The sequence below is a fragment of the Vulpes vulpes genome, chromosome 10 (assembly GCF_048418805.1).
Source record: "Vulpes vulpes isolate BD-2025 chromosome 10, VulVul3, whole genome shotgun sequence".
NCBI lineage: Eukaryota > Metazoa > Chordata > Mammalia > Carnivora > Canidae > Vulpes > Vulpes vulpes.
In genome coordinates, this window is record NC_132789.1 from 60,672,050 (window position 1) to 60,684,055 (window position 12,006).

The window sequence follows — 12,006 nt, forward strand, 5'->3', positions numbered from 1 at the left end:
AAGGGTCAGGAAAGGTTTGCATAGGAAAGACATGTTATAGGTTTTGTACCTCAAAGGCATTTCCCACAGAAACTTCCTTATACATGATTGCTAGATTCCTCTATTGTTACATCTGAATATTGCTTTAAAATATTTTAATACTACTATTAAATATATATTTTTATGGCCGAATTGGGTACCTATATTCCACACATAGTATCTCTCTTGGAAACATTTTCTAAGTGCCAATAACACGCTCATAGTTAAAAAATTGTCACTATCATTAACATTTTAAATAACTATCTGATGGTGAAATAAACCTTCTGGCTCTCTTCAGAACATGTGACTCACTTGAACCAGATATGTTTGCTCTATTTATGCTCTCAATTTGTAAGAAACTATCTGAAATTTTTGATAGAAATTATTTTCCATCCTGGCCCTATCTTCCTACTTCTAGGCTTATCTCTTAAATTGTCATGTAGCCATTCTCAGTTCTTGTGAGTATCTCAGACTCAATGAGTACAAATCCAAAATTATTATCTCCTTCCTAAGCCTTATCCCTACCAAAAGTAGTATCTGCCCTGAATATGCTATTGGTTTGAATTCTATCAACATTCTCCTGGTATTAACACGTGAATTAGCTTTTTCTACATCCTCAATGTCAGTTTTTACCCACATACTATCAGCCTCAAGTTTTTTTTTTTAATTAAATTTTTTAAATGACTCCAGGATTCTTCTCCTCCTATCTATACCTGGTGTTACTAATCTAATTTAAGATCTCATCATATCTCATCTGGCTTTTTGGAAATAGGTTCCTTGGACTCAGTTCTTCAAAGCACTTATCTATTTTATAACTACTGGAACTTTCTTCCTAAATCATTAGGAAAATAATTCCTTTTTAAAAAACCCTCAAGGGTATTCTATTACTTAAAGAATTAGTTTCAAATGCTTTAACATAATAACCTTAATTTCCAAAAGACCATCTGAGCCTGTTCCTTACTATATGAACACCGACCCCTCTGTGATATCTGTATTCCTTGAATTTAGGGATTCTAAATCTTCTTTGTACCATAGATTCCTTTGCCAGTCTGATGAAGTGTGGACCCCTTCCTAGAACAATATTTTGAATGTATAAAATAATAAACATAAGATTACCAAGGAAAGCACTTCTACAGTGATAAAATTCTGTCTCCGCACTCTGCTCTTTATGTCTTTGTGGCTTTGCTTGTGATCCTCTTAGCAAAGAAGTGCCCCTAAACCTGCTCCTCTGATTATTGAAATCCTTCTCATCTTTCAAAGCCTATTCAAGTCCATCTCCTCTGTGCATCTTTACCTAGACTCCCTACCCCATCTGTATTCACCACTTTGCCCTTTGCTCTCTCACAGTAGATCCTTTGTATTTTTAATTAGTCCTTTCTTAAGTTAGCCCCTTATTATAATACATTGTATTAATTGACAATGATGGGCCAAACTGTAAACTAAAGGGCCATTTTCACACATAGTGAATTCATGTTTTCATGTTTTTTTGAAAAACACTATGAAATATGCATATGAGGAGGAAACTGAGGTCCAGAAATTTTGTTTGACCAAGATAATACAATTTGTTGCTCTTATAAGTTATTTGAGGAAAGGAATATTTTGTCTTTTTTATACCTTCTCAGGATCTGTGGAATAATATTTGTTCAGTAGTGTTTGCTAATGTGGATTTAAAAATTAGAATATCTGGGAAATACTTATCTCCCAGTATTTAATGCCCCTAGGATTGCCTAGGGTCCATAGGAGGACAGAGAGGTACCTAGATACTAGCACTGTTCCTAGTTCAATGTATGTCAAATCAACGGGTGACTAAATCCTTCTTAACATACTATAAACTCTTCTAGTTTCTAGCAGTTTCACAAATTGAAAATTACATAGGGGTTTTCAGCAGTCTGTTCCCTAAAACATTATCTCTTGTTTTGCACTCTTGATAAAAAAAACAGTTATAAAAATAGAATAAATAAAATTTGGAATCGTAATGAATTCAGGTAATGTTTATATTTGTGATGATAGAAGTTGTATAACCTATTTCCTATGTTACTCCCTTGGTGAAAACAATAAAAGCAATCCAATTTTAAATATAATTCCCTTGTACCAGTTTCACTTTTTTGTAGTCAAACATGTTTCTGCAGGTTTTCCTAAAACAACTAGGCAATCTATTTTTAAATAAAACACTTATCCAAAAAGATTTGTTTTGCAATAGTAATGCTTTCATTTCAAAATATTACTTTGAGTTTAAAAAATATATTTATGATCATTAATTTCTTATGTGGAAGTTTCTTATATATAGCAAGTATTTTGCAAGGAATTGCATCTTTTGATTTGCCAATGCTTTTGCATGCTGTGAGCTATAAATTAATGTATAATTAATTCATTATCACTATCCTTTTCTCATGACCTTTTCTATTATTATAATATATAGCAAAGACTAAATCAGATGTCCCAAGGTAATTAATTTTCTATTTTCACAGCTCCAGATGGTCCTCCTGAAAGTGTGTATGTAGTAGCAACATCACCTTTTAGCATCAACATCAGCTGGAGTGAACCTGCCACCATTACTGGACCAACATTCTATCTAATTGATGTCAAATCGGTAAGGTGTGTCTTACCTTCTGCAAAAGACAGTATAGAGAGTGATTAAGAATACACATTTTGGAACCAGACAATTTGAATTTTAATCCTAGCTCTATCTGATCTCAGACAACTTACTTAACCTGTGTGTGTTTCAGTAGCCACATCTGTAAAACAAAGATTAATAATAGTACCCAGGGTACAGATTTTGTGAAGATGAAATTAGAAAATAAGCATAAAGAACTTTAAACATTGCTTAAGTAAGGCTCCGTAAGTGTAAGTAAGGCTCAATAAATGTAAGTGAAGTATTATTAGCCTGATCATCATTATATTTATGCCCAGGGTATAGATAATGTATATAAACAAGTGGTTAAGTTGATGATCAGGGGATCCCTGGGTGGCTCAGCGGTTTAGTGCCTGCCTTCAGCTCAGGGCATGATCCCGGGGGTCCTGGGATCGAGTTCCGCTTGGGCTCCCTGCATGGAGCCTGCTTCTCCCTCTCCCTCTGCCTGTGTCTCTGCCTCTCTGTGTGTGTGTGTGTGTGTCTCTCATGAATAAATAAATAAAATCTAAAAAAAAAATTGATCATACATTGATTTAAAATACAGTAAAAAAGTACTTGCTTCAGCAGCATATATACTGAAATTGAAATGATACAGAGAAGATCAGCATGGCTTCTATACAGGGATGACATTCAAATTCACGAAGCATTGCGTATTTTTAAAAATAATAATAAATACAGTAAAAAAATCATAATACAAAAGATGAAGGGAGAAGGCATTAGGAGAAATAGCTCCCAAATCATGTAACATCAGAGCTTAATTTTGAAAAATACTGGAAGCAGAACACGAAAAAGAAATGATAATAAAAGTGTGAAAAGGAAGATTCATTCACGAAAAAGTAAGCAGTTCAGGAATCCTTGATAAAAGCATTTGAGAAAAGTGCTGAGAGAAGCTGGATTAGGAGGCAGACTGTATAACATGTAACAGAGTTTGGGTTTTATGATTAAGACCAGTGGAGTGTCCATTGAGGAATTAAAGTAGTGTTCGGATATAGATTTCTATTTTATAGGATCAGCTTGGTTGCACTGCAGAGGCGAGCAGTCTTATTGCAAAATTAGGCAAGGGAACAAGAAACTATGTGTAAGTGGGAAAGAAAAGATAAGGACAGAGGAAATGTAGCAAGGGAACAGAATGAAAAATAATTTAAATCTACAGGATTTGATGGAAAAAATCAGGGATGGTGAGTGAAAGGAATAATCGAGGATGGCTTTAAGATATATGATTTGGAAAATTGGGAGGAGAAAGAAATTTGTAAAGGAGAGGAATGAATTCAGTATTAGATGCATTGAGCTTGGGATGCCTGGGAGTCCTCCAGGTGAAGACACTCCCTTAGCACTATTATATACAGGTCTGCAGCTCAGGAGAGGAAATCTGAATTTGCAGATTGAGCAAGTGTGGGTATTTAGAGGATAGTTGAAATGAGAGGAAGGGATGAGATTAAATATATAACATGTAGTGTAACGCCCCCTTCTGTAAGAACTAACCTGAGGATTGAATGAATGAATCCTGGGGAGTCCAAACATTTAAATAAGAGGTCTGTGAGGAGACCAAACTGGAGTGGCCATCCAGATAGAGGGAAACCCAAGCATGAGAGTCCAGCTTTTCACTAAAACAGGGTAGCGTGCTCAACAACATAAATAATGTTGAGTTGCTAGCTAGGATTAGGATTGGAAAAAACTCATTAGTGCCTTGCTTGGGTTTGACTGGGCCTGATGACACTCTGTTCTCATGGCATGTAATGCATGGAGTCAGATAACTTATGGTGAGTTCTCGTTCCCCTGCCTTGCTGTCTCTACCTATCTTTTGTTTAACATTTATAATTTTATTATGTCTTTATGTTATTTCTAAAATGGAAGTGCTTCTATCTCAAAAGACATGTCGTGATTAAAATGAAAATTTAAAGGCTTATTGGTAGGTTTGTACTCCCATTTAGTCTTCTGTTTATGTTCCTTTTTAGAGCATATTTGTGAAAACTTTTAGTTCATAATTAGCTAAAAGTAATCAACACTCATGACAAATGCTCTGGGAATATGTATTAAAAGCAAATTATAAAATGATAATACTGTGTTTCTGTCAAAGACATTATTAATAAAAATAGTTTTCTCTTGAAATTTATGCTTAAAGGAAGGTAAAATAAAATATTTTTAAAAGGTGATTTATAACCTCATTCTTTTAGTATTGTTATAGAGATTAAAAATGGGCAAGGGAAAGAGAGAAGGTTGACTAACATGGTAATTGCTTATTTTATATCAGTTACACAGGACCCTCTCCATAGCATTACCTTATCTTATCTAACATTTTAATGTAAATATATTATCTTCATTTTGTATAAAGGGCAATGGAAGCACAAAGCTGATAGCTTCTCAAATAATTAAGACCTGGCTATAATCAGCAAACAGTGGTGTGATAGAAGAAAGGAAAAAACACCAAGCAGCAAATAAAATCTGCCAAGTTGAAATATATGCTCATCCAAACCTTTTGGGTCACAGCCAGCATTGTACTAGGTGCTGGGTACCTAGAACAAGTCTGATGTGGTCATTGTCTTTATAGAGCTTATCTGCAGCTCATTTCATGGATATAGAATTATATGCTGTCAAGAATCATCAACACCTAGGCCAGAGAGGAACACATATCATTGGATTTAGGACTTATGCTATAGCCTGGCCTTTGCCAAATACCAGACATGGGGACATAAAACTCTTCCTGAGAGACTCAAACAAAACTTGACCATCTTAAAGACATATGGGCACAGATATTACGCCCTGGGTGATACTACCAGGAATTCATGCATTTTTGTAGTCCTTTGTTCGTTGTTCCCTTTATTTTTTTTTCAAAGTAACAAATATTGTTTCTATTCACCAAAACAAGGATGCAAAGCATAAGTAGCTCACACTCTAGTGAAAGACATCTAAACAGCTAATTATAGAGTATGAGTTATGCAATTTTTTGGAATATAAACTGGTAAAGTAATTCAGGTTCCTCTTATGAGGGTCATACTGACACAGAAGACACTTCACAGAGCAGGTTAAATTGGTTGTGGGACTTGAGGAACAAATAGAGGTGTACCAGGTGGGGAAGGGTATGTATGGGGCAGAAAAGGAGAAAAAATAGAATCAAAGTCTAATTACTAACATTGCTTATAAAACCACCGTACTACAAAAATGATGGGACATGTTTCATAATAATAACAGATGACCAAATATAATATGACCAAACAAGCTTGGAATTGATGGAAGGGAAATAATGAATCAAAAAGATCCAAAGTTTCTGTCTTGGGTAATTGGACAAATAATGATTAACAATGACAGAGTAGGTTTAGTGAAGAAAGATAATGAATTTTGGTACATTCTGTATTTGAGGACCCAACATACTTTTTGGATTTTAGTAACTATTTTTTAAGATACAGTAGATCACAGGCATGTTATGTCATATTTTTACAACTCAATATTTAGTATGCACTCTTTTAATGGAAGACATTTAAAATAATTTAATTTTACTTTTTAAGATCAGGGCGAGTGTAGTAGTTTAGAGAGTTCTGGATTCTTGAAAGACTTGGGAGAAAATCCTGTCTCTGCTACTAAATAACTATGGAATGTTGAGGAATTCTCCTCAACTCTATAAAAGCAGAATTCAAATAGGTATAGTGGTCAGTCAGTAACATAAATGAGCAGTCAAAATGAAGCCAACTGGGTGAAACAGTGATGAATTGGAGACTCGTGCCCCATCATAGAAGTCAACTACTCATCTCTAGATAATTATTACCCAGCATGAATATAAGCCTAGTCTTAAGGAAAATTTAAAAAGCTAGATTTTGTGTGATGTTTAAATGCTGACAGCTACCTGAATCACACACACTTTCTGTCAGTGAGGACATGCACTTGGTCAATAGTATTCCTACACCAATTTGTTTTTCTGCCACTTTGGAGACAGGAGGCAACTCCCTTCAAAGCTCTAAGGTGGGAACAATCTATTTGACTTTGCAATGCTCATGTTATTTATCAGCCTTTTGCTGTGTCTCTCATAGCAACAACTTCTTTAAGTTGAAAAAGCTCTTAGAAAAGAGCATTTGAAGAATATTTTGAACAAAAAATCTTTCAGAGTTACATGGGAGGGTCAAGTGGAAAATTAACTTAGTAGTGCGAACAGTGTACATAATCTGGATTTAAGCATTTCAGTTTGGATTCCTGAGAGTGGCATGCATACTAGGATTTCAAATTTTTGGATGTTCATCTTGGGAAAAACCATTCTTTTCATTGCTAGAAACTTTAGTTATGTTTAATCCCTGCAGTTAATAGGCCAGACTCTCCATCAAATGCAGATTATGTTTGAACACACTATACAATTATATTTAATATACCCAAAGATACTCATTTTTGCACATCTAATAATTATAATGTCCACAGTTAATTGAGTCCTTATCCAGTGCCATGCATAGTGCTAGACTGGAGTTTTTCAAACTGCAATAATGACCATATTTTTTTTAAATGAACTGGAACAAAGTTTAAAAGTAGAAAATATCAAAGCGCATTTCAGAAACAAATTGCATTCCTGAAAATTGTTTTTAAGATTTTAAGTTAAAAGAAGTATGTGTGAACACTTCTTTTGAACACTCATACATCCTGAGTTATGTTACAAAATGTGTTTCCTTTTTGTTGCTCATGGCAAAAAAATATCAAAATCTCTGTGCCAGCTACTTCAGATCTGTTTTTCTAAATCTCACAGAACACTCTAAATAGATATTATTACTCCAATTTTACATACACAGAAAGTAAGACACAGAGAACATAAGTGACCTGTCAGATGCTATAGGAACTATTACATGACCAGGTTGGTATTTGAACCCTTAATGATTGATTACCAAAGCCTGTATTGTTTATCCTATAAAACATTGGAGTAGAAAGTAGAGTTCCATTGACACAGAGATAATAGTTGCTTGTTCATTAGATGGATTGATTGTGGTTGACTAGTTGATTTTTTTTTCTTTTACTTTCACTTGTTGAAATAACTGCTTATAAGTAGACTGTTAAAGTGGCACCTTAGATTTCCCAGGACAATCGGACTGTAAGAAAAAATAATTTAAAACTTGGCTAGTTAGATATACCACAGGTAGCTTTGTATTATTATATTTTGGTGATTTGGATCTCAACTGTGTCTCCCTTTAATCACTAGCTATTTTTTCCTATAGGTAGATAGTGATGAATTTAATGTTTCCTTCATCAAGTCAAATGAGGAAAATAAGACCATAGAAATTAAAGATTTGAAAATATTCACAAGGTATTCTGTGATGATCACAGCATTCACTGGAGACTTGAGTACTGCATATGTAGATGGAAAGTCAAGTGCTGAAATGATTGTTACTACTTTAGAATCAGGTAAGGCATATTTTCCATCATTGCTAAAAATTGGCTGAGATTTAAGTGTCTTTCTTAGGATTTCTCACAACACCCCCTAGAATAGGTATGTGTTATGGGAAATTTTTTACATGTATAAAGTATAAAATTCAGTGACTCACCATAACTGACAAAAGTGAAGTTTTCTATCTATATTTTTTTAGGCCAATTGGAATTATGTAGAATAATCAATTCTTCGAAATACAGAAACAAATTCGTTCATAATAATATTCTAATTGTATTTTGTGTGTTTATTTAAACACTAAATATTTCAGAAATTGAGTTACCTTGCCGAAAGGATGGTTTTTCAAATGGCCTGTGGCCAATAATGCTGTATGTAAAATTCCATTTTAATTATTTCTGTCCATGACTTAAATGCACATTAAAGTAATAATAATCTGTCAGTATGTAATATGGAATTCAAAATTAGAATCCAGGTCATGCTTACCATATCTGTTTTCCTCACCTAATCAAATAGCATGTTTTATTATATAACCTATTTAATAAATGTCAGAATCCATACAGATTTTCTCAAGTGCCTACGAACAGGGTCTGAATGAATAATAAGTTTGTAACCAATAGGAATTAAGTGTGGAAAGTCAGCTTCCCAGAACTTGCTTGCCCTATCCTCCTTCAGACACCTGATGTTCTTTGCCACCAGACATATCTTTGGAAAGAGCACATGAAGGGATGTGTTGCTATAGTTTATTTGTTGCTATCTGTAAGGTAAGTATAGGAGGTAAAAAATGTTTTTTAGCTAGTTTTTTCATTATATTATATACTCTATTGTCTATAAAGTTATGGTTCTACATTAAAAGATAACATCTTATCCTCAGCACCCTAAAATTTCATTTGTTTCCATTTTACTGCCACATATATCCCAGATATTTATTTTCTTATGATACCTTTTATACTTCTCCAGCATCCTCCCTGTGAGGAAAGATGCTGCTGAATTTATTCACGCTCATACCATAAAACACTGATTGTCAAATCTTAATGTGCTACCTCTCCCAAAGATATCATTGTTAATAAATTATTACTAAATCTCTAAGAGTAGAATTTTACATGTAAACCCAAAGATATTTAGAGAATAAGAAATTCTTTCCAGAATTCAGAGAATTATTTCACTTATCCAACCTTAAACCTGATCTGAGTTTTAGATAAAATGATTAATTAATAATTAATATCTTTATAGCATTGAAATGTATAAAAACAAATGTGAAAATATGTCTTGAGCCAATTTAACTTTCACTTTAGCTATGCGTTTCTCCACTTAATATGTGATATTTGGCATTATAACATATTTATGTGTTCCTTTTTTTTTTCTCCCTGTTATTTATTTACTTAATTTTTTGCTTGCCACAGGGTGCTATCTATAAAGATATTTGCAAGATAATATATAAATAATAAATAAAGGTACTAAAACTTGAGCATCCAAACCTTTGACTGCCTAATATTAGTGGCCTTCCTCATGGAAATTCCTTTACTTAGTATGGAAATATATCCATTTCAATTTGATCAAAATAGATATATTCATGCAATTAGTCATTTATATAAAGAACATTAATTATGTAGTACATCAAGAACTAGTTCCTATATCCATAAATTAGTTTTATTCCCATGTATATCATTTTCTTTCATGATAATGCACTGATACTTAGCTGTTGTATTTTAGGCTAATTTTTATTTTTCAAAAATAACATGGAATATGTAGAATATATAAAGTATTCTCACAACTCAACATTTTAAAAAAAATCCAATTAGATATTGGCAAAAGACATGACTAGACCTTTCATCATGGGGGAGATACAGTGGGCAAATAAACTCATGTTAACATACATTTTCAGCATCATTAGCTATTAAGGAAATGCAAATTAGAACCACAATGAGGTATCACTATGCATCTACTAGAACAGATAAAATAATAATTATGAAATAGTGATGATGCCAAGTGCTGGCAAAGCTACAACGAGACCGGACTTTTGATATATTGGTAGTGGAATGCAAATGAGTATAGCCACACTGAAAAGTGGTTGACAGCCTTTTATGACACTAAACATGTATGTAGAGCACATGACCTAGCAGTCATACTCTTGGGCAATTATCACAGAGACTCAAAAATTTATGTTCACACAAACAGCAGTAAATGAATGTTAATAGCAGTTTTGTTAGTAATAACAAAAAAAATTGGAAACAACCCAAATGTTTTTCTATGATTAAACAAACTTTGGTATATCCACAAATGGAGCGCTACTCAGTAATAAAAAAGAAAAGAAAAAAAGAATGAACCGTTGCTACATACCTCAAGCATTATGCTGTTTTTTTTTTTTTTTCTTAAAATGACAGAACTATGGAGGACAACTGTTAGTGTTGTGGGGATCTACAAGATGCAAATGCCAGAGGATAGCAGAGGAAGTTTCTTTATGGAAATAGAATAGTTTTGTACCTTATTTCTGGTGATGATTGCAGGAGTTCTTTACATGGAATAAAATTATATAGGACTGCACACATTTATAAAAGCATGAAAAAATGATGAAATCTGAATAAGGTCTGTAATCTAATTAACAGTATTGTACCAATGTCAATATCCAGGTTTGATATTAAACTATAGTTAGGTAAGTTGTCACCACTGGTAAAAGCAGGGGGAATGTTCCATGGACTGTATGTACCATTTTTTGCAAATTCCTGTGAGTCTATGTTATCTTTAAATAAACAGTACAAAAAAGTCATAGAAATGCATTCTATGCATTTATAAAATGGATTCATAAAAATAAGTCTAAAAGTCAAAATAAACAACCAAACTAACTGAATCCCCATTATGATTTCTGTGACCTATAGCTGTCAATGATTCTACATATATCAGCCATTTTTGCTTGTTTTCATAACATATACGGTTTAAATAATTTGTGGAGAACATTTTATAAGCAGAAATTTGAATCAAATAATTTTATAGGGAGATTAAAAAGAGGAACACAAATTTTTAAAAATTAATTGGTTAATATTTCATTTTAGTTCCCAAGGATCCACCTAACAACATGACATTTCAGAAGATACCAGACGAAGTTACAAAATTTCAGTTAACATTTCTTCCTCCTTCTCAACCCAATGGAAATATTCAAGTTTACCAAGCTCTGGTTTACCGAGAAGATGATCCTACTGCTGTCCAGATTCACAACCTCAGTATTATCCAGAAAACTGACACATCTGTCATTGCGATGTTAGAAGGACTAAAAGGTGGACATACATATAACATCAGTGTAAGCATTCATTGCTTTTAATTACTCACCTATTTTACAAAGTCAGTTTACAAACTCAGCATTCCAAACTACCGCACCCCCTGTGCACACTAGATTTCTCATATCTTTTTGCAGGATTGTGTGAGACATGCCAATAGAAAATAACATTTAAAGAAATTAAATTGCTTATTTCCTATTATAATTCAACAAACACTATGAAAATATGTAGGTAACAAAAAAAATTGTCCAACAATAGCAGAAATGCAAAAATAAAATAAAGGGAAGGGAAAATGCATGTTAAAAGCAAGAGAGCAGTGATATGTAGAGATAATTGTACCTAAAGGGAAGCTGTTTAAGTGTGCTTGTAAGTGGAAAATGGAAAAGCAAATTTCAAAGGCAAGGGGCAGAAGTAACTATTGACGTGTTTGAAATTCACATTTATTTCATGTAATAATTACTAAAGCTAAGCATTTTACATCGTAATTTTAAATTATCTGTGTGTGTTTATGTACATACAGACACACAATTTATTTCAAAAACGTGTTTTTGTAGCATGTCTTAAAACTTTCAAATAGAATTATATGGGTCACAATACCATCTTTTAAGCAACATAGAGTTCACCCTAAACCTTCAGGTAGCTTTTCCTACCAGTTCTTTATGATTATCATGAAATCATCAGAACACTGTTATTAATAATTTGTATTCATATGTATATGTTTTTCTCTACATTAT

The 12,006-nt window shown here is 33.2% G+C and overlaps 1 protein-coding gene and 1 non-coding gene across 2 annotated transcripts in view; both read left to right on the plus strand.

Moving 5' to 3' along the window:
• The window catches only part of PTPRQ (protein tyrosine phosphatase receptor type Q), a 192,385-nt gene that overhangs the window by 121,132 nt on the left and 59,247 nt on the right, over positions 1–12,006 (plus strand). The window contains exons 27-29 of the mRNA XM_072724451.1: positions 2,487–2,608; positions 7,834–8,020; positions 11,051–11,295. Coding sequence (XP_072580552.1) covers positions 2,487–2,608; positions 7,834–8,020; positions 11,051–11,295 — 554 coding nt within the window. The remainder of the gene's footprint in view (positions 1–2,486; positions 2,609–7,833; positions 8,021–11,050; positions 11,296–12,006) is intronic.
• LOC112915089 (U6 spliceosomal RNA) lies at positions 3,206–3,308 on the plus strand. Its single transcript, XR_003233988.1, has one exon. It is a non-coding gene; the product is annotated as a U6 spliceosomal RNA (small nuclear RNA).